The 23,277-nt window shown below is 42.1% G+C and overlaps 1 protein-coding gene across 2 annotated transcripts in view; it reads right to left on the bottom strand.

Annotated features, from left to right (window-relative positions):
- Positions 1–2,651: 2,651 nt before the first annotated feature.
- RAB4A (RAB4A, member RAS oncogene family) overlaps positions 2,652–23,277 on the bottom strand; it is a 40,692-nt gene continuing 20,066 nt past the window's right edge. For both annotated transcript variants that reach the window (XM_075924732.1, XM_075924731.1), the window contains 5 exons: positions 18,421–18,483; positions 14,411–14,565; positions 11,733–11,828; positions 9,171–9,332; positions 2,652–7,057 (listed from right to left, as the gene is read on the bottom strand). In XM_075924732.1, coding sequence (XP_075780847.1) covers positions 9,217–9,332; positions 11,733–11,828; positions 14,411–14,565; positions 18,421–18,483 — 430 coding nt within the window. In that variant the 3' untranslated portion in view covers positions 2,652–7,057; positions 9,171–9,216. The remainder of the gene's footprint in view (positions 7,058–9,170; positions 9,333–11,732; positions 11,829–14,410; positions 14,566–18,420; positions 18,484–23,277) is intronic.

Below are 23,277 nucleotides of genomic sequence, written 5' to 3' on the forward strand. Positions count from 1 at the left end.
TTACAAACACACCACTTCCCACATGCACAGCTGAAAAGGCAACTTTTGATCTGAACTTTTTTTTTTGTTGGGAAAAATATTGATTAGAGAACATGTTGGGGTTAGCACAGATGGGGCTCTTGCTGTTTGGTCAACACTGTGGAGTTATCACTTATATTAAATCAATTACTCCATATGCAATGTAGCATTTACAGGGAGGTCCTAGCCACTAAGATAATCCCTGCTGATGTAAAGAGCATATTGTATGAATCTGTGAAGGTTGTTAACCTATATCAAGGCCTGTCCTCTCACTTCAAGATTGTTTGCAGTTCTATGTGATGAGATGGACAGTGATCACCATCAACTGTTGCTGCATGTGGAGATCTGCTGGCTGTCCAGTATTTTTGAGCTGAGACGCAAAGTGAGAATTCTGATGGGGACAAAGTTAGAGTTTGCCCATTGCTTTCATGATTTTAATTGGCTGGCTAAATTGGCTTACTTAAATGATGTTTTTGGCCATCTTAATGGTCTTAACGTGAATCTGCAGGGGAAAGCAGTGACATGTTTTCAAGACAAAACTGAAGCAATGATAAAGAAATTAGAACTGTGGTCTAGTCAAATGGATCAGTTGACCAACACAATCTTTCTGACTTTTTGATTACATTTGAAATGCAGCTCCTCAGTGATGTTAAATATACAGTCAAGGAGCATCTGCAAAGCCTGAAAACACAGATGCGAGTACTTTCAGGTTCAAGACCAAAACCGACTGGATTAGAAATCCCTTTGAATGTGCTGATACCCTAGCTAGTTTAACATCAAAAGAGCAAAACAGTCTAATTGAAATGTCTTGTGACACTACTTTAAAGCTGGTCTTCTCACAAGTTCCTCACTGAGTATTGGCTTCATGTTGCTGCCGAGTACCCAGAGCTGTCCAAGATGGCCACACAATTTGATGCCCTTTGCCACAACATATGTGCAAAGCAGCTTTCTCAGCTCGAGGCAATAAAAACCAAATACCAGAGTTGGCTGTGTGTTGAATCAGACAGTGACTGAGACTATGGATCCAACCTGACATCCAGTCTTTGAAGTCAGTGAAACAACACCAGGAATCTCACTAGGTAAGCCAAAAGTTTTTGTTGCTATGTAGGCCTACTAGTTGTGGTACTTTGTTATGAGATGTGCAATCGAATTGTTGTGATGTTGGAAATAGGTATGTATTGTGTTAAATGTTTGTTTCCTTTTTCATTTAATGACATGCTAGAATTGGCTTGGAGGGCCTAAACAGTTGGGGGGAGGTGATTATTGGGGGTCTGCACTAGTGAAAAGGTTGGGAACCACTGCACTAAGATGTCATGTAGTTGAATAGTCCTGTAACCACCTATCTAAACATCTCTACTTTGAGGTGCCCAATTTGAGATGCCTAAAGGGCTTTTTTCCCCTGTGCCCCAATATGTGGTATACCACTGTTGAGACCTCCATTGTAGATGAGTGCAGAACTATTCTGGGAATCCACTCCCAGCATATCAAGCTGGATACCCAGAAAATTTGGGACAGCTCTGGCTTCTGGCAAAGTTTGGTTTGAATTGCTGAACATGGTAGAGGAACCCTGACAAACAGCATCTAATTCCCCAGGATAACATTCAGCTGCTGGATCATTAGACCATTTTCACTGCTGTTCTGCCTCATTCCTTAAGCTTAGTTTACCTTTAGATATTTTACAGTAGAAAATGTTAGATTTGCTTATTTGTATTGGGTAAATAAACATTATTTAGGAAAATTTCTTGAAGTTTATAAAATGATATTAATCAAATCAAATATTAGTTGTAATTAGTGACCTGATCATCAGTGTCTAAGATTTTAGAACTACAGGTTGAATCTCTGGTCTGACAGGGTTTTAATTAACCAGATGTCCACTTATTGGTATGGCCAAGTTTCCTATCATTCCATAAAGCTTGTTCAGACACCCATCCTGGCTCTACCATTTATTTATCTCTAATTTACAGCTAAAAGCCCAGTAAGCAGTGGAAGTGTTGGAAATGCTCCTAAACAATATTGACCTCCCATGGTTCTGCAAATTTTCTGGTTTGGCACTGAACTGAAATCTAGTGCAGGTTCAACCTGCAGTAGATTTCTCACACCTAGTGTGTGTCTTTCTCCCGCCCCCCCTCCCCCTGCGGCTTCTGGTTTAGAAATAAAGCTTTCTTGGTTTTTCAGCTCCCAGTTGATTAACTTTAAACTCTTCTTTGAGCTGAACTAGTTGAATAAACTGAAATGACTTTTTTTTGCTGTATCAAAAACTGGTTTAGCATTTCAGATGCTGGTACCAGGTATTTGGCCAGTGGCTTTCTCCAGATCAGTGATCTGATTTTTCTTAAGCATTGTTAGCAAGCCATTATTTAATATTTTTTTGTATTTAAATATTAATGCATTAAAGTTTATGAAACTGACAAGTGAAGGTCTATTTAATTGTGCATTTTTAGAGTGCTACTTAAAATAAAAATGTAAATGGATTTTATACACTGGCTCTCCACCACAAATCCCTTCCTGCCCCCTGAAAAAAGTGAGTGGTCCTCAACAGGGTCTGTTTAATCACATTGAGAGCAACTGTTAACAGAGTTAAACCAGCTCTGCACTTAGAGGTACGAAATAAGAAACTTACTTCAGAACACCTATGACTCTTCAGAAAACTTTATTCAAGATTAGATACAAGCATCAAATATAATGGCATAGTGCAGCAACACACTGAACATAGGACTTTTATAAAATATTTAAAGTTTGGAGGTTTAGCTAAAATGTCCATGAACAATGAATTACAGATTTCAGATGTCCCAGTGTGGTAGGAAAGCTTTGATAAGCTTCACTGTACATGGAATGCATGCCATTATGTATAGGAAAGGTAAGGGGTCTGACAAATGTAGTCTTTACCTATGAATCTGGTTTGTAACACATATGGTTAACATTTTAGAGCCAAACCTGAACTAATCTGTGCGATGTTCCTGGAACAACATTTAACAACTTCAAGTCTAGCACTGTGGCATAATAAATATTTACTCTACATGCTCTGGAGAGCTACCCTCTGTCATGATTAAATTTTTCCCAAAGCTTCCCAGTACCAACTGGTCGCTAAAATGAAATATGCACCACAGTTAACCTTATGTCATGCACTTTAACTGTGTTAATGTGCACTGTCTGAATACCTTATTTTTAGAAACACTTAGATGTTAAATCAAGCATATATACTAAGGCTTACTGTAGAATAAGTAGCTTATTACAGCAAGGGAGTCTGGAAGCTTAAGATAATTGATTATAGGAAAAAAGTTGTGCTTAGCTTATTTTTAGTTCCAGAAAATTGACCCAACTATTCAAGTAAACTCTATTAGTACTATCAGTTTTGTACATAAATGGCAGGGCACTAGTTTTGTCACTCAAACCAAAGCTGGATCAGTTAGTTTCAGTCTTAGTTGGAAAGAACAAGAATCTTGGTCCTTAACAGTGAAGGTAACTGCCACTCTTTTCTTCCTGTTACAGAGTAAAGGAAAATGAGGGCAGAGAAAGTTACCTGAGGCCACAATACAATTAGCAATAGTTAGAGAACCTTGGAATTATGCAAACCGAGTTAAGGGTGCTGATAATAGGAAGCTACTCCATTAAAGTTTCACCTGCCATGAAAGAGATATCATGGCTTACACTACATTTCAAAACTAGGTCAGGCAGCCTTCTCCTTTTCCCACCATCAACCAAAAAGTTGAATAGAAGGCATAAAGGTGAAAATGGGATAGACACTTCACAGTTAGCTGCTGTTTGGTGTTGTGGAAAGCAGGATACAAATGCTAAAGTTGAGAAGCAGGGTAAGATGATAATGTATCCCACTGAACTACCATCAGTAGTGTTTGGGATCAAAAGGCAGGCAAAGTCTTTAGCAGTTTCTTCCAAGTATGCTATATTAAACTCCTTGACTACATTCTCTTGTGGGGAGGAGAAACAGAGGGGCAGTGGTAGAAAGCACTCCCACATTATGCATTGGAAGACAACCCAGGAATTGGGCTCAAGGGTGATATTTGAGTTTGTTGGCATTATTTTAGACTTTGAAATGCAGTATCAGGGCGGCAGTTTTCTCTATTTTAGGGATGCGAAAATTCAATTTGGTTAATAGACTAGTCAGTCAATGCAATGTGTCAATAAGGGGGCTTCTGACTTTCAAGTGTAGCAACAGTCCAGGGGTGTTGCTACACTTGAAAGGCAAAAACATGGCAGGGAGCACAGGGCCCTTACTGGCCCCATGCTTCCCCCATGGCATTTCAAAGTAGCAGTGCCATATGGAGCCTAAGGTCAGTGGGGGAGACCTTAAGTGCCATGCTGCACTGCTGCTTTGAAATGCTGTGTTCAGCCCAGGGCTAGTGAGGCATAACACATTTGTCATAATATTCCTGGGGGAATGCTGCACCACTGTGCATGTTTCATATACAGATAGCATCTGCTGAAAAAGTTGCTTCAGTTCTGCCTTTTGCCCACTAGGGAGCACTGTTGCAGTAGAACAGTTGCTGTTCCTGGCCAGCCCCAGCCAGTATAGGGAAGAGAAAGAGCCTATCATCTTCACTACAGGTCAGGATATGGTAAGAGTCAGTATGGGGGCGGCTGGAGGGGTTAGACAGGGGTGCTCATAAGGCACAGCAGGGGAGGACAGACTGGAAGTGGAGGCACAGGCCCACATGGAAAGGAGGATGGCTGAGAGGAGTCAGTGGTCCCTCTGCACACCCTCCAAAAAGCCACTCAACTCTAGTGTTCACATCCAGATCCTTCCCTGTAATTACTTGTCTCCCTCAGCTCTGCCATTACTCCTGACTCACGCAAGAAGTATGGGTGTGCTGTAGTTTAAATGAATTATTCACTATGCTCTATTAATATACCCATTAAGAAATCTGTCATTTCCTGAATCTTGTTTTGTCATCTGCATTGATACAGGTAGTTGCAGTGGGTATCTCGAAATAAATCTCAACAATTGAAGCTGCTCTGACAAAATATGCAGAATTATAAAATATTGCATGTAGAATTGTCATGCAGAATTCGAGTAATATGAGCCTCTTTTCTACACATTAGGTAAATCCAGTATTTCATGTGACCAATTTGAGAGAGACCTTATAACCCAAGTAACTTTGTAATGGCATGCAAGACTTCAAAGGTAGATTTTCCTATACTATGATATAAAGCGATTCAGTTTAATCCTTTTGCTTTTACATTGTTTAGACTCAGAGCCACAACTTTGGGGAAAAAACAGAACCAAGCCTCCCCACAGGATATTTTTAAATGTATGATTAAAACTCCACTGAGGGGCCTTAGTATCTTATCTACCTCAAGCACTCTAGCTGTGCTGTGTATTAATGCCTTCTGGAAATATAGCACCATAAATCAGGTTTTTTTAGTTCTGACACATTATGCTCATTTCCTTTAACAAATGAGGATTTAGGTAGCCTACATAGTGCAGTTTTAGCCCAGGAAATTGTAATACAGATGTTTAACTGAAGTAATTTTCTATGCTGCTAGGTTTCTAGGACCAAATCCTGTTCAGTTAGAATGTAGTGTAAGCTCAAAGTAGTTATTCGGGACTTACATTCATGAGAAGCCTTTCTGACAGGAATGTGATAGAAGTGTCCCTACTCCACAAAAGTGGCAATACAAAACTTAAGTAGATTTCCCCACCACTCCAGTGATGTGATTGAGACACCTAGGCTTCATGCTGTCATTTGATTCTCCCCCACTTCCTTAGTATAGTTCTAATGGATTCATGACAATGGGATTTCCTGGGCTGGCTGTTTCACCCCCCCAATCAAAAGACCTGGAGGGTGGTGCTAACATCCTAAACAACTCTGCACTAAAGCAAATATCACCTAATGGTTTCCAGGGGGTGAAAAGAACATGGAAATGGGCCACCTTTATCCCATTTTCTCATGTATATAAATCCCAACACCATGAATACCTTCAGTAGGGTCTGACAGCAGAGAGGAGTATTCCTTGGAGTGGGTGGCTTGCATGAATAGACCCTCCAATTAGGACCATCAAAACCTAAATACTGTAATAATTAAATTACATTCAGCATAGGTGATTGCATTTCCTCTTAATGTACATTTGAAACACTCGGTCTCATTGAACAGATATGTATTTTAGCAGCATCCACTGCTTTCTGTAAGATTACTTTAGTAGTAGTTAAAGGATTTTGTTAGAAGTGCACTATAACAAGACTAAGTTAATACCTTACAGACATGGCTCTCACAAGAAATCATGATCTCATGTAGCACTAGATTTATTAAAGTAGAAGATACAGTTTTGTCAAATCAACCCAACTGACCTACTTCTATATAACAGAAGTAAAAAAAGGGGAAAGAAGAGATCCAGAGGAAATTTCCACAATCAGACAGTAGTCATTTCAGAAACTTAGCAGCAGCATTTTTAACCTAAAAGGTAGGAAAAATACATTTGAGAGAAAATTATTTAAGAATGTCAGAAAACAGGATAGATGCACTTCAGTAAAAATGCCCCTGCCAAATTTGACAAGTAATGTCTTAACTGTACTTAATGTCATGTAAACACCTCACAGAATGTGGCAAATGTAGTTAAGTAGGAAAATCACTGACAGTGCCAGTGGCTTGTATTTCAGGTCATGAACGCAACCTAATGTGCAATTAACACAAACATGATAAAACCTAACCCAGTTAACAAGTTTTAGTTAATATGATTAAAAAAATAAAATAATTGCTTTTAGTGCAACATTTATTGTATCAAACATAAGTCTATCATGCTTTGGAAACTGTTACATTATATACAGTATACAGCAATACTTTAAACTAAAGGTGACAAATATTAAACAGAAGAATGTTTACATATAGGTGAGAGTCTCAGTATTGTCCACTGAATAGTCAGGTTTGTTTTGTAGTGTGTCATATGCACATTCTTGCCTGTCACCTTACAGTACAGTTTTTCCAGCAGTGGCTTTTCTGTTCATACAGTAGTAAAGATGTTTTAAAAAACTGCACCACCTTCAAGCTGTGTCAGTTGTTGCTACAAACACCAAGTGCATGGACATCTGAAAAATAAACAAATCATTGCTGTAAACATTACAAAATTTAATCTAAATCTAGAATTAAAAAGATCCAATTGCAGGATTTGAGCCTATGAACATGCACCTATGTGGAGCCCCATTGACATTCGTAGTCCTTGGATGCATTCTTTAAGCCAGGGGTGGGGAACCTAAGGCCCAAGGGCTGGCTCAGGGCTGCCCCCCAGTATTGAGCCTGCACTGTACAAGAACCCCAGCAAGCTTACAAAGGCTGGGACACCACAGGAAGCACAGGGGTCCCCCACTCCCTACAGGACTTCCTTTTGAAATGTACAAGATTCTCACTGGGGCTCTTGTATATTTCAAAAGGAAGCTCCATGCTCACTGCAGGGCTCTTGCTACAGTTCAAAGGTAGAGGCATCCTTATAGACTAGTCAATGGAAATCCCATCGACTATTTGATTAGTTAATCTAACATCCCTAGCCAAGGCTCCCCTAGGCTCTGGTAGGAGGGGAATGCAGGGAGTGTCTTTCTCCTCCTCAGTCAGGGGCCACATCAATGAGAGTTTGCTTTTGTTTTGCTTCTCACTTGTGTGCAGCCCCTGACTGATTTCTCCATGGGTCAGTGGCCCCTGACCCAAAAAAGGTTCCCAACCCCTGCTTTAAGCCATTTGAAACTCAAGATCCTTCAAAGATGCATCCCCTGAGTTTTCCTTCATTTTTAGGACACAAAACCCTTTGCCCAAGGGATTACCAATCCACAGATCACACACAGAATAGATTGTTTATTTAAGAAATCAATATCTGCAGATTTAAATTTTAAGTTTCACCCTCCTTTGCTCAGGTTTCTGTTAACAGCTTGGATGAAGAGGATATCTCCTCCTCATACTGTATCACACTCAGGACAAAATGGATAGAGAAAATAATCCAGTTATTGGGCTTCAAAGACCAGATTTATTTTTAATATACACTATCTTGTCCCTTGACTTCAAATTCACTTTAAACCAGGATCTCAGTTGTTTACAGAAACTTTGCATGTATCTACATCTAATTTAATCTGTCATTTCTTGCCCAGTCACTCAGTTCAGCAAGATCTCTGTACAACTCTGCCATCAGCTTTGGACTTAATGACCTTGAGGAATTGTGGAAAAGGCTGGTATACCCCAGAGAAGTATACTCGGGTGAGTAATAGGCTGGTGGTGCTTGCCAGCTAAGCACAAGCATCTCTCATGCTGGAGGCAAGGGGGTAAAATGTGACAATATCCCACCTTGGGTTCCCAAAAACCATCAAACAGTGTAGCTGTGGAAAAAAAATCCATCACCACAATACACATGCCTTTATATTTTGTGATATCAATACACAACTAGTGAGTATCAGAGGGGTAGTTGTGTTAGTCTGAATCTGCAAAAGCGGCAAGGAATCCTGTGGCACCTTATAGACTAACCGAAGTGTTGGAGCATAAAGCTTTCGTGGGCAAAGACCCACTTCGTTAGATGCATGTAGTGGAAATTTCCAGAGGCAGGTATAAATACGCAGGCCAGAATCAGGCTAGAGATGACGATGTGGATCGAATCAGGGAGGATGAGGCCCACTTCTAGTAGCTGATCTGCTTCTGAACAAAATCCATTATGTTTTTGAAGTCGAGATCATCATAGTAATTCTGAATTCCTCTTTGGATACTGTCATTTAAAAAAATCAATCGTCTAGATTTCTGAAGATCAGTGCCACAGCTCCTCCAATCAATTCAATGAAGAGACAAATACTAAGGATGTACATGAATGCTTGAAGAAGGCATAAGTTGTCTCCTTAAATAAGCCAATACACCCACAAAGGATACAAGAAACATTACAATGCCCAAGAGTATTAGAATAATTGCTGGGGCTGGAAAGGCACTTTCAAGGGTTTTATACTTCTGTCTTTCAACTTCTGCATAAATTCCAATAGCAAGAACAAGTGCTCCTATCAACTTAAAAATCTATCCCTATTAGGAAAACTTCTTAGCTCTCCAAAACAAGAAATTCAATAATTTTAAACTTGGAGGTGGGTGCGCCGCCAGGGGCAGCTGGGGTGCAGGGCTCCAGGACCATAGTGAGGTAGAGCAACCTACCAAAGATGCTTAGTCTCACTTTATATAGCTTACCTTTTGTTTCTAGAATAAGTGGTCAGTTTGTTTTGTTTTGCTTTTTTTAACAGCCACATTCTTGAGCACTTTGAGCTTGTGCTCTACGTGGTGATCTCAGCTGTCTCAAGGCAGCATCTCCATACTGAATTCCTGAGCCCATCCGTTCTGGATCCAGTTCTCCTGATGAGAAATAAAATTGCCATATAAGCTGTTCTCATTTATAAATACACATTACAAGTAAAAACTGTTAACACTAAAAGTTGTTAGCATTTATGTTTCCCTATCCCACACTTAAGGAAGTGGATCATCCACCTCTCATTTTCCACAGCAGTTTCAAATTGTCCAGCTCCTGAACACAACTAAAATGGTGCATCTTACAAGTGAGTTTGGCTTTTGTTCCCAAGTAGACAAGCCCTCAGTGGCTGGTGTGCACTAGCTCCCTGTGTGACTACTTACAATGCACACTAGGCCTTTGTGCACAGTAGCTTACTGCACTTTGAACAGGTACAAATGTCTCTACACTGCAGGTTTTTTTTGGCAGTGGGCATATTTGCACAGCCCTTTAACAGAGGGAAAGGCTCCAGCAGCAGCAGGATGCAGCACTGCTAAAAGTAGCAGTGTAGATGGTGAGATATGGATTAAGCCAGTAGTAGAGTACAGGCACTATGTACCAGAGAACATACATATGTCCTCTAGTGGCCCAAGCCATGCCTCCCATCTTCACTGCTACTTTTAGCAGTGCTGCATCCTGCTGCTGCTGGAGCCTTTCCCTCTGCAGTACAAGACTACAGCAGTGGTCACTTGGCAGGGAAAGGCTGCCAACTCCTGTGGCCCAGAGCACTTCCCTTCTGTGGGGAAAGGCACTGGAAGCAGAAAAAGGCTCAGGGTAAGTGGCAGGTAGGGAGAGGAGGTACTCAGGCTTTCATAGTGGGAAAAGGCTTTGGCAGGGCGGAGATAGCAAGGAAATGTTCTGGCAGCTCGGAGCAGCTGAAGCCTTTCCTCGCAGCCTCTCCTCCCCCAGAGTAGCTACATACAGCAGATTGGCCTCTTTCAGTGGCATTTAGCTACACGTACCCTACATGCCACAAAATGGTACGTAGTTTAGACGGAATGTTAGCATGCAGAAGTACGTCCACATGGGGAGATTGGTGCAAAGCAGCTGGTGCCCTTTCAACTCACCACCTACCTTACTGTGCATTAACTTCCTTGTGCAGACAAGCTTTTTGACTACAGTACGATTTCCCCCCCTTATAAAGAGGTAATTAAATTCCAAACTAACTAATATTTGCTTTATAGTTCTAATTTCATTCTGAAAAAAAAAAAAAGCTACCCAGTTTTAAAGACCACTTTCAAACCAATAAGGAAGGCTTAAGAGTTCCATAACAAACCTGGGACAGATAGATCAGTCTGATACACTAGCCATGAGCTCTGTTTTGGCTTTTTATGCGTATTTTAAATGAAAATAACTGAGTTTTGGCAACCTTGACTGAGTTTAAAAGATGAGTAATTTGCAATACAGAGTTCCTGGACATTCAAAATAAGTCCTTAGAATTCAAAACATGGAAACTGGCTCCATACTACACTGAGTTTCCTGATTCTGCTGACTTTCTAGTCTGTCTGGTGCCTCCATAAAGTTTTAAAGTGGATTTGTTGCAATGACTAAAACCACAATCAAGTATATATGGTTGTGACTACTTTCTTCCACTATTTGATCTGAGGAAGTGGGTCTGGCCCACGAAAGCTCATCATCTAATAAACCATCTTGTTAGTCTTTAAAGTGCTACATTGTCCTGCATTTTGCTTCAACTGCCCCAGACTAACACGGCTACATTTCTATCACTATTGCACTGGGAGGCACCTTGTGTTATCTGGAGCCTGTAAAAATAAAGTTAACCCCAAGAAGAAGCCAGGTAGGTCAATCAGAACACTTCTGGGAGGGGAAAGTCTCCTATGCTTAGTATATGATCTATTACATCACCTTGATATGATTCTCTCTCTATATAAAAGCAGGTGCAAAAGTGATCTGAAGTCATGTCTGCCCTGATAGTGATACAGCACAGAAAGTTGCTAAAACTTTTAAAGTCTTCTTAATTCAGAAGCTCCATGGTTGTGGAGACAAAGAAGGCCACAGAGCATGCAGCCTGCAATCAGAGCTAAATATTAAGTCTAACATTAAGAAATGCTGAGGGTGAACATTTTCCTTTTGATTAATATTCATTCTCATTAGCACATATGGGGTGGTAAGAAGTTTTAGAAAAAGATCTTTGTTTATCCAAGAGAATGTACATATTTAATCTATTTATACATATAATCTATTACACGTAACTGTTGATATAGTAAAAACTTAGGGTACGTCTAGACTACATGCCTCTGTCGCCAGAGGCACGTAGATTAGGCTACCAGACATAGGAAAATGAAGCAGCGATTTAAATAATCGCCGCTTCATTTAAATTTACATGGCTGCTGCGCTGAGCCGACAAACAGCTGATCAGGCAATTGCAAAGCAGCAAGATACTATAGTTTTCACTGTGGGTGCAAGAAGAGACAACACATTCTAACAATCATAATAGTGCTATTTACCTGATTCAATTTTATTTAGTATTTTTCTTGCGCACTGTACAAAGGCCTCTTCGACATTCTCTCCGGTTAGTGCACTTGTTTCCAAAAACATCAGTTCTGATGCCAGAAAAATAAAATCTCAAGTCATTAACATTTTGAAATGCTTTGTTGTAGTATTTGAAAAAGTTTGTCAGAATGGTAAGAATTTATTTTAAAGAGAAGCTATTTTTAAAGTGAGACTGAAGCAGTTTAGCTCCCCTTTCCTCCCATAAATTAGGTTATGAAGGTAGTACAGGCAGTCCCCGGGTTACATGGATCCGACTTACATCAGATCCCTACTTACAAACGGGGTGAGGCAACCCCACACTAGCTGCTTCCCCCCAGCAGACCAGGGAGACGCGAAGCTAGTGTGCCCCCCCCACTTCCTCTCCCAGCAGACCAGGGAGATGTGGAGTGGCTTTTCTCAGCAGACACCTCAGCTTGAGAATAAAGGACTGAGGGAAGTGAGGTGTGGGAGAATAAAACTGAGCTCTGGAGAAATGTTTGGCTAGAGTTTCCCCTATAATATGTACCAGTTCCGACTTGCATACAAATTCAACTTAAGAACAAACCTACAGTCCCTATCTTGTATGTAACCCGGGGACTGCCTGTAGTTCTAGTTCTACTGAATAATGACATTCATGATTGTATGCAACTGAAACACTTAGATTTAAACATTCTCCTTCAAGTGCTGAAATCCCAAACCCAAACAATAGCATTGTGATAGTGCATAGCAACCAAAATATACAGCCAACTGCACATACTCATCCAGATTTAAGAGGTTTCAATAATACAGATATAGATTCTCTGATTGTGTTCTACATCCCTGTAACTCACCGTGCTGTTATTCAGCACAAGTGTTTTCTTGTGATTAGTTTAAAAGAATGCCATAAAAGCTGCAAACTTAGTGACAAAGGAAACTGATGTGAATACCAAACTATGAAGCAGCTCCAAGACAAACCTAAAATAGTTATTTTGAGCAATTTAAAACTTTAAAGAAGAGATAAATAAATGGCTAATATTTTCCAAACAGATCACAAATAACATTACTTTCACCAAACATATTTGAGCATTACAAACTAAAAATGTTGTTCTGGACTACAAAAGTCTGCATATGGACTCTATAGCATGATGAACTAGTTCTTGAATGAAAATTCATTTGACTACTTTATTTAGAAGCCAAATAATTGCCTTGCTATCATATCTTAAGTTTACTTGGTAAAATCCTTCCTTCCCCTTTCAGTTATAAAATTCGGTTTTAAGATTTCAGAGACCCATTCAAAAACTTCAGTCCTCAATAAAAAGTCTCAGAGAGGTAGCCATGTTAGTCTGTAACTTTAAAAACAACAAGCAGTCCTGTGGCACCTTAGAGACTAACAAATATATTATACTACTTAGGAAAGATTAGTTTTAAAGGTGGAAAGGGAGTAGTTAAATTAGGAGGAAAGGGGGGCAGGGAAACAGTCTATTGCTGAAAAGAATAGCACTAAGATGCCTTCTCCCACTATCCAAACCAAGGGCATATTTTCATTTTGGAAAGACAATACCAGCTTGACTTGATCTAGTGGCTAGAGGACTGTCATTTTACAGGCATTGCTAGGCTGCCTTCGTCACTCCTGCTCGTCACAGGAAGCCTATCATGTTGCCTGCCTGCCAACCAACAACATTCAGGTTACATTTACAGCAGCAAGCTTAACTTCCCTTGACAAGGTTAATCAATATTGCTCCACAGTGGCTTAATGCAAGTACCTGTACTATATCTTACCACCAGTTAACAGAGCAAAATTACCAATCCTCACAGAACACCACTGCATTGCCTGCAATTTTTGGATCACAGCAAAATCATGCAAGAGACTGAACAGTTTAGATTTTTTCTTTAAACTGTCTTTTTCTCTCCCTTTCCCCCCTAATATCTCAGAAAAGGATCAGCTGGCCTAAAACTAATATTTTCAACCCAGGTAGTGCTCTTCCAGATCTATATAGGTAGGTGAACCTCCATGCTTGGATCTCACCCCTCCCACATGGAAGATGTCTGTGACATCATTCTACCCCAAGAATCTGCAAAGGGATCTCCACGAAAGAGGGATCCTCACAGGGGCAAGGAGTGGGAGCTAGAAAATCCTATTTATCATACTTTCCTTAATCCTATGGAAATATAGCCTAGAGCTGCATTGCCCATATGGCTGCTGTATTTCCTCAGCAGATCTTCTCTATAATCAGGAATCTTCCTTTAAGGGGACCCAGAGAATAGTAATGTGTAGGAGGAATAGTTGGTAGTGTGGATTCAATGAAGCTGTACTATTAGGAAACAAAGGACAGGAAGCAGCTGAGGTACACAGTCCTTAAGTGGATTGTTCTAACCTCCTATGGATTCTTGGGAACAAGGGGACTTCTTGGGCCACCTCCATTGGTCTTTGCTGGGGAAGGGAACCAGTGAACAAAACTCTCAGGAAAAAACATAATGGGAGCCTCAAATAATCACATTTCCTTTCTCCTCCTGCTTTCAGCAAAGCCATCTGTTAAAATCCTAATAGTGTTGAATTCCCCTTAATTTAGTATTAAATACAAAATGGGTAAACACATTAGTTCCTTAGACAAGAGCTGAATAATGTGAAGTAAAATATCTTCACTACTAGTTTAGACATTGTACTGCCACCTACCATTTTCTTGTGCAAACCTGGATGCTTCTAAAAAAGTAACTTCACGATCTGCATCAAGATCCTTTTTGTTCCCACACAGAATGATCACAATATTTTGACTTGCTAGCATCCTTGCATCTGTCAACCAATTAGTAAGTGCGTTGTAGGTTTCTCGGCTGCATAACACAAAAACATTTAATATACGATTATAAATATTGTATTAACCTTTGGACCAGGGTGGTCTAGAGGTTAGAACTCAGACCTAGTTTCCAGTTCTGTCTCTGCCATTAATATGCAAAGTGACCTCAGACAAGTCACTTCACCTCAGTTTCACCATTTGCAAAATGGAGTTCAAATTGATCTCCTTTGTAAAGCACGTTGAGATCTACAGATGAAAAGCATTACTAGACATTATTTACGGTCGTAAGAGTTTTGAGATAGATTCCATATATTCACTCTTGTGAGACTTGCCAATGGTGCAGTTCTGATCGTGGAATTTGATAGAACCTGTCAGAGCACTCACTCACCCCCTTCTACTATTTTAATTGTTTCTCAACAATGAGTCAGACTATAAAAGGGGCCATGACTTCTACTACCTCCTGAAGTCCAGAATAATAGTCAGACCTTCAAGGAAGAACAGAAATTAATAGCTGAAAGAATTTTTAAAAAATTGTCCTTTGAAGCCTCAGGTAGGAACAGTCTTCCAGAATCACTCTTAGGCAAAGGATGCTTTGAGTGGAAAGCAAAAGTGATTTTGTGTCATGAATTTTAGTCTGCTGAGAAGGCAGACAGGTTGTGTAGGATATAGCTCTGGAAAGGCTTACTTTTGAAACTGCTTTGATTAGCCAATTGTCTAAGCACAGGTATGCATGAATTTCTTACTTCTGTAAATGTGCTGCCACTACAGACAGTGAACACATGGGAGGACATTGTACTGGAATGTTCTTTCTCCTCACTACAAAATGAAGATATTTTCTGTGCATATGAAACATACATCCTTGAGACTAAGCACTCCAAACCAATGTTGAAGGACAAAGGAAGATAGAATAGATGCTAGGGTTAAAACCCAGAACAGAAACTTTCTGACGGAGACTTAGGTCCAATAATGGGCAACCTAGTCTAGCGAGTGGGCTGCATGAGTGACCCTCCAGCTCAGTGGGCAGCAAGACTGTCATAATCAAGAAGGTATTATCACTGTAGTAAGTGATAGTGCATTAAGCAACGTGACACCTGTCACTTCTTGTTGGTTCTGGCATCCTGTCCAAGGAAAACCATGTGAAGTAGGGACGTGAAATCCCGTTTAATTAGTTAATGGCTTAAACCATAAGCTTAATTGGTTAACGATTAAATGGGGATGGGTGGGGAGGGAGTGGCTCCTGGGCTGTGGGCAGAAACTGCTCCAGCCCAAGGGGCTGCTGGCCCCGAGCCTGCATGGAGTGGAAACCAGCAATAGCATGTGTGTATGGGTAGAGGCTGCTGGTTCCCATCCCACACAGGCTTGTGGGCTGGGAGTCAACAGGCTCACATTTGGCAGAAACAGCAGTTGGGGGGGGGGGGGAAAGGGGTGTGGCAAGCTCCAAGTCCGGAAGGCAGCAGCCCTCCCCCGCTGCTGCTTCCTCTCTCCCATGCAACACTACCAATTCCAAGCCTATGTGGGCTGGGAGCAAGCAGCCCCGTGGGGTCGGAGCAGCTCTCTGCCCACAGCAGGCAATGGACTGCTCCTGAGTAATTGCTAACCGGTCACATCCCTAGTGTGAAGTGGAATGTCTTTTAAAAAAACCAACCAAACAAAAACAAACTAAACCACTTCTATCAAAACAAGTCTCTCTTGCTATGTGACTAGGAAAGGAGGGTGTGAAGTATTTGAATTGACTCACACATCCACTTTATTTCCAAATGCCCACTTTGGAATGGGATAAGCAGACAACATTCTAAATATAATATAGGTGGGATCAAAATGAAGTGTTAAAGGGAGATATGGTTTCTTATTGGTTCATAATTCTTGGACCTCAGATCGAATCTGTGGCCTTAGGTCCAATCCAGAAAATAATTTGGTCTTCCTGATCTTTATTTGTGGCTTATAGTATCCTCCTTTCCAACACCAAAGGAGAACCTGTTAGTGTTGGTACTGCTGTCTTTGATTAAAACAGGAGGAAGCAGATGAAGTTGGATATTTTTGTCTCCATTACCTAAAGACTTACCCGAGGCGTCCTTTGGGAGGTTGGTATGCTCACAAGGACATAGTAGTGAACATAGTATCCTTTGTGTTAGTGGAGAACAAGCTAGCCCCTATTCAGACTGAAGGTTCTTCAAGACTGAGCAGAGTGTGATGTTTAAAAAATTGCTGAAGCTCTGCCCTTGGAATCAATGCAGAGGAATAAATGCTGCTCTTAATCACTGTTTTGCCACTAACTGTCGGCCGCTTTTTTCCGGCTTTTAGAAAAGCCGGAAAAGAGCGTCTACACTGGCCCCGATCCTCCGGAAAAAGCGCCCTTTTCCAGAGGATCTTATTCCTACTTCAAAAGCCGGAAAAAAGCGGCGGACATTTTTATTTAAATGCCGCGGGGGATATTTAAATCCCCCGCGGATTTCCCTATTACGACTCGTGAAATTAACATGCCCCTTCCGGAAAAGGGGCCAATGTAGACGTAGCCATCCAGAATCTTTGGAGCCAATAAGCCAGATCTCCCTTTGCAGTCTCACTATATGAAGAAACTAAGTGTCAGGATAATGCTCAGGAGGATTACATTAGATTTGCCATTTAAGCACAGGAGGTGTACAGCAGTCTAGTCAATTTCTCATTCAAAGCTTTATTTCATACCTCCTATCAGGGTAGGATGCTTGCTTTAACAATGGGTGCTTACCAACATATCCTTGCTTGTGGGTATTGTGAAATAAAAGTGGCAGTTCACTCCAATTATATATCCATATTTCACACACAACAAAGTTACTGCTTTGAGTCATCTAGTCGTTTTGTACACTAGTCATATCAGTATTTATTTTTGTGAAAATTTTTACCAGTGTTTATAATTCAGCAATAAGAGTTCACTTTGGAATGAAGTTTAGCACAAGAGCTTTAGGCTAGTAGTATTTTTTTTTGGAGGGAAGGGGGAAACTCACATGTACACCAGTAAACTGCTAGTCAAGTATAATGAAATAAAACATTTGATATATGTTCTCATTTTTATAGTAATACAAATTCATCTAGCTAAACATTTTGATTAGCTATCTAGTTTAGTGTTGTTTTTACAGGACCTACTGACTGCCATATTAAGCAAGAACACCTAAAGATTTTCAACGATATACAACAGTCAAGTTACAGTCTGATCAGACTGGTGTGCCACAAGAATTTAGTTACAGAGCATCACCAGGGAGAAGACATTCAATCCTAAAAACTCAATGCCTATAAAAGTTAACATAGCTATTTGACTCACTGTTGGGAACTGGGTTTCATTACCAGCCAAGAAATCTCAGTGAACCCTAAAATTAAAAAAGGCAAAGCCAAGAACAGAAGTAATTGTAGTACTACATCAGGAGCTGTATCTTCCAAATCTGGGGGATCCAGCCAAACACTTCACTTTCTCCAGAGAGAACAAGGGGAGTTTCCATGCCAGCACACGGATTAGTCAGATTTCCAGGAAAGAAATTTGTTTCCTTCAGTCAAAGGGTTAAATTTTGCTCTTTACTTCTGACACCCTGGGCTTGGTAAACTAGGCTACGTCTAGACTGGCATGATTTTCCGCAAATGCTTTTAACGGAAAAGTTTTGCACAATAGCATTAATACTTCTGTTGCTCTGGAAATAGCTTTCCTGATATATATTAGGAGCACATTCGCCTTATTTCAAAACCATTCCACATTAAATCATCCTGTGACTGACCAACAAACTAGGTCTTTCTCCTCCTGTCACTTCTATTGATAAGCCACCAGATATTGAATTTAAAGAAAAACATTTGAATAATTAACTGCATCTATTACCAAATGAATTATAAAATCCTAAAGAAAAAGCCAGAAATGATTAATTTTTATTACCTGGTAATGTCATAGACAAGCAAAGCACCTGCTGCACCTCTGTAGTAACTTCTTGTTACAGACCTGAAAGGGAATTTTAAATTACACAATTATGCTCCCAGAATGCTCTGTCATCTCACATCTGGGTTACCATGATGTGTTCTACACAGGGCTAATTTTCAAACAAATCAGACACTTAAGCTATTAATTAAGCACTTTCTTAAAGGAAGCCCTTTCCCTTGCGTTTTGGATCTGCACGGATTACCGAGTTATTTCCAACTAGATTGTGAACTGTTGGTTTGACCAATGGAGCCCCAAATTCTTTGGGATGTGGCTCCATGGAAGATTGCTCTACTGTAGGGCATTGCCTGTTTAAACTAGGAAACTGTTCATGCACCTCAGATTATCACAATTGCCCTGGAGTGGGACATTCTCAGGAGGCTTCAGCTTTAAAATTAATTTCTCTTACTTTTTGATCTGTCTTGTATGACCTTCAGTGGAGGAATTCCTAAGAGGCTCTTAGTGGCTATAATAATTTACACTGTCTGCAAGGAAATCCAGGTTCTGAATGCTGGCTCAAGCCTAACTTCCTCTGTTGCATACATACAAATAGCACTAACCCAGTTAGGACCCTACAGATCAAGCCCTATTGCTATGCAGGGAAGGCACAGCCCCATCAGACATTGGGGCTGCGTCTAGACTGGCAAGTTTTTCTGCAAAAGCAGCTGCTTTTGCGGAAAAACTTGCCAGCTGTCTGCACCGGCCACTTGAATTTCCGCAAGAACACTGACTTCCTACTGTCTGAAATCAGTGCTTCTTGCGGAAATGCTATGCTGCTCCCGTTCGGGCAAAAGCCCTCTTGCGCAAATGCTTTTGCGCAAGCGGGCCAGTGTAGACAATGCGGTATTGTTTGGCGCAAAAAAGCCCCGATGGCGAAAATGGCAATCGGGGCTTTCTTGTGCAAAACTGCGTCTAGATTGGTAAGGACGCTTTTCCGCAAAAAGTGCTTTTTTCCGCAAAAAGTCTAGATGTAGCCTGGGAGTCTGCCAAAAATATTTCACAATCCCATGGACCAACCTTCTTTGCCCTCTAGACCAAGAGTCAGCAACCTATGGCTCAGATCTAAATATGGCTCTCTAGGGAGCCTGATATGACTCTTTGGGAGCCCAACTCAGTCCCCCTTATTCCTCCTGGAGCAGGAAACCCATGCTGGTGCTACAAATTTATACTCCCCTCACAAGACTGGAGTGTCAGCCAGCTTCCTGAGGTGGGGGGACAGTGGAAGAAAGCCCCAAGGTTCTGCACTGGATCCAGCATGCAGGGAACAAGCAGAGCAAAAAAAGTCAGTCTCCGCTCTGCTCTTTTCCTTCCCTCCACATATGGGAAACAAGCAGCCAAAATGGCTCCATGCACACCGCCCTTTTTCGTCCCTTTTGGAAACACTTCCCTGGAGACTTCCCCTGCAAATCCTTCCTGGATGTTACACAGTGCCTGCCACACAGTGTGCAAACAAGTGCGCCCCTTCCCCTCCCCACTCCCTGGACAGACAGCCCCTGCCCCGGGCCAAAATCCCCCAGCATCCTGGCCAGGCACTCCCTGTCCTCAATCCTCCTTATCCTCAGCCCCCTGGCTGGACACCCCCTTCCTGATCCTGCTCCCTGCCCTCTGGCCAGGCAGCCTGCCCTCTGGCCAGACTTCATACCCTCACCCTCTCCTACATACCACCTCCTCCTGCCCAGATCCTGCACTCCCATCCCTATCCCATTCACTGATAGCCCTGTCCCACACACTTAACTGTTCATTTTTGGCCCAACCCTGGAACCCCAGAAGAGTATATCTGGCCTGGGGCCTCGAGTGTCAATCCTCCCTGCCCCCACTATGAGGCTGGAGCACCAGGGGAGAGAGGTGTTGTTTCAGGTGGGAGTCACATCAGTGAGGGCAGGAGATTTTTCGAGGATTTTTTTGCTTCTCACTGTGTGGTCCACTATTGATTTTTCTATGGGTCAGTGGCCCTTGGCCCAAAAAAGGTTCCCCACCCTTGCCATAAATCAGGACAATGTTGAAACTGTTGGCCATAATATTTCACTTTAGAATGAAGCCTGGCCAACAAGCCCACAATAGCGACCCAGATCCCATCTGGCCACAGTGTCATAACACTCTTGCACACACCAACCCTGAGTCCATCATACACCTAAATTAGAGATGTAACAGTGTAATTGCTTAACTGATAAGTGAAAGCTTATAGGTTAATGTTATAGACTAAACGCATTTCCCTCTCCTCCCTCCCTGCACCAGTAAATTTTTTTTAGCAGGCTAGTCAGAAGTCCAGCTCAGTCCTGGCTCATGCTGCAGCCTTGCATTTAAACTGTATTAGGAATGGGGCAGGCAGGCAGCCCAGCTCAGTTCTAACTCATGCCAGGTCCAGGAGCTCAGACCCTCCCTAAGCAGGGGCTGCTGCCACCCCGTGCTGCTGCCTCTATCCAAGGCAGCAGCATTGGGCAATAAGCAGCCAGTCCGTGAGGGGAGCTGGTTTTTAAACTGGTTCCCCTCGCAGGCCAGCTCCTGCCTGACAACCCACGCTGTTGCCCCTGATACAGTGGCTGCTGGCCCCACACCCGGGGACTATAGAATACAGGCAGTCCCTGAGTTACGTGGATCCGACTTATGTCGGATCCACAGTTACGAACGGGGTTTGCTGCCCGTCTCCCTGGTCTGCTGGAGACCAGCAGACCAGGGAGACAGGAAGCAAAGCCGGGGAGCACACGGGCAGCGGACAGCCCAGACCCGCTGCGGCTGTCCCGCTGCCGGCATGCTCCGCGGCTTTGCTCCCTGTCTCCCTGGTCTGCTGGTCACCAGCAGACCAGGGAGACGGGGAGCAAAGCCGCGGAGCACGCAGGCAGCAGGACAGCCGCGGCGCGTCTGGGCTGTCCAGCTGCCCCCATGCTCCACGGCTTTGCTCCGGACGCCTGTGGTACAGCAGCTGGGGCACTGCTGGTTGGTCCCGTAGCGCCACTCTGGGCGCTACAGGACCAACCCGACAGCACCCCAGCTTCTCTGCCCCAGGCGTCCCCAAGTCAGCCACTGCTGAAACTGACCAGCGCTGACTACAGGAAGCCCAAGGCAGAGTTGCTCTGCCCCGGGGCTTCCTGGAATCAGCTGCTGATCAGTTTCAGCAGCAGCTGACTTGGGGACGCCTGGGGTTCTTAAGTTGAATCTGTATGTAAGAACTGGCGTCCAGATTCAGCCTGTTGAAACTGATCAGCGGCTGATTCCAGGAAGCCCGGGGCAGAGCAACTCTGCCTCGGGCTTCCTGTAGTCAGCCGCTGGTCAGTTTCAGCAGCGGCTGAATCTGGATGCCAGTTCCGACTTACGTACAGATTCAACTTAAGAACAAACCTACAGTCCCTATCTTGTACGTAACCCGGGGACTGCCTGTAGTCAACTTTAACCAATAAGAATTCATGAGGTTACTCAACTATTCAATTAACCTATATTTAACATCCCTAACCTGAACCTCCCCATATCTCCACATCCCCAGTCCCTTGCCATAACACTCCTGTACCTCCACACATCCCAACCTTGTGCCCTGAGTCCATCATACACTCAATCTCCTGCCCTCAGGCCTTCGTACACACTAACCCAGTCTTCTGCACCCCCACATCACCAGCCTCCTGACATAATATTGACAGAAGACAGCCTGATTGCATGAACAAAGAAATGTGTGAAAAGATGCCGCTGCAGAAGTCCCATTAAATAAAGTCTATGAGTACAATGTTTAATTTATGCTATTAATGATTAGGTCAATTATCAATAATATTACATTGTATATTTTCTTTTGTTGACCACTTGTTCTGATTTTTGATGTAGTTTGGTGCTCTGGTTCGAAAAGGTTGCCGACCCCTGCTCTAGACAATCAAATTTGGTGGGTAGGGAAGTTCCCCAAAGTTGTATCATACACAGGCTAAAGCAGCCACATTTTGTGAGGGTGCTACAAAATCCGGGATTTGGGTGGTTGGACTTGGGCCTGCTTTATTCAGTGGAGATATTGGAGTCCAAGAATTCAATAATTCCAACTTGAAGTTACAAACCAGGGTCTGCTAACCAGAGTTCCACTAACTCTCCACACTACAATGCAAGTCCACTGATTCGGACATTAAAAAAAGTTGCAATATCACCAGATAAATAAAGTCATCCAGGTGTAGCTCAGCTGTAGTTTAGCCCTGAACAACTAAAAGAATTTCTAACTGGAGTTTTGATCAACCATTCTATTTAAAGAATACTGTAGTAGATGCAACTCATTGTTCAGTAGTTTTAGACAGAGGTTCATTCAAAAATTTGCATCAAAGCTTTCAGGACCTACATTTCCATTGGGATCCTGGAATATACTAGATCAGTGTTTCTCAACTAGTGGTACAAGTACCCTTAGGGGTACTCAAGAGAAGTCCGGGGGTACGTCAACACAACTAAAATTTGGAGAAAGCTGCATTTTTGTTTTAAGTTTTACAGTGCTTTATTATTTTTGTACTTTTTACACCCAAAAATGTCATTGCCTGACTGTTAAGTTGTTTAAACAGATGTGTTGCAATGGTAGACAAAAAATGCTGTGTGTCTGAAAACTGTACGTAATGGCGGTACCTTTTTTTTTTTTTAAAGGGGTACTTTATAAAAAAGGTTGAGAAACAGTGTACTAGATAATAAATAACTCTGATTTTTGCCCGAGACATGCTGATATAGGTACAATATATTGTAAAAGGCACGTTAGTGCTTTGGTTTTGACAAGTGAAGGGTATTACTTCGCTCTACTCACTTAAATGATTCAGTTTCTCTAGAAGTGTATTCTGCAGACTATGAACATATTTGACAACTGGACTAGAACTA

The sequence above is a fragment of the Pelodiscus sinensis genome, chromosome 3 (assembly GCF_049634645.1).
Source record: "Pelodiscus sinensis isolate JC-2024 chromosome 3, ASM4963464v1, whole genome shotgun sequence".
NCBI classification, from domain to species: Eukaryota; Metazoa; Chordata; order Testudines; family Trionychidae; genus Pelodiscus; species Pelodiscus sinensis.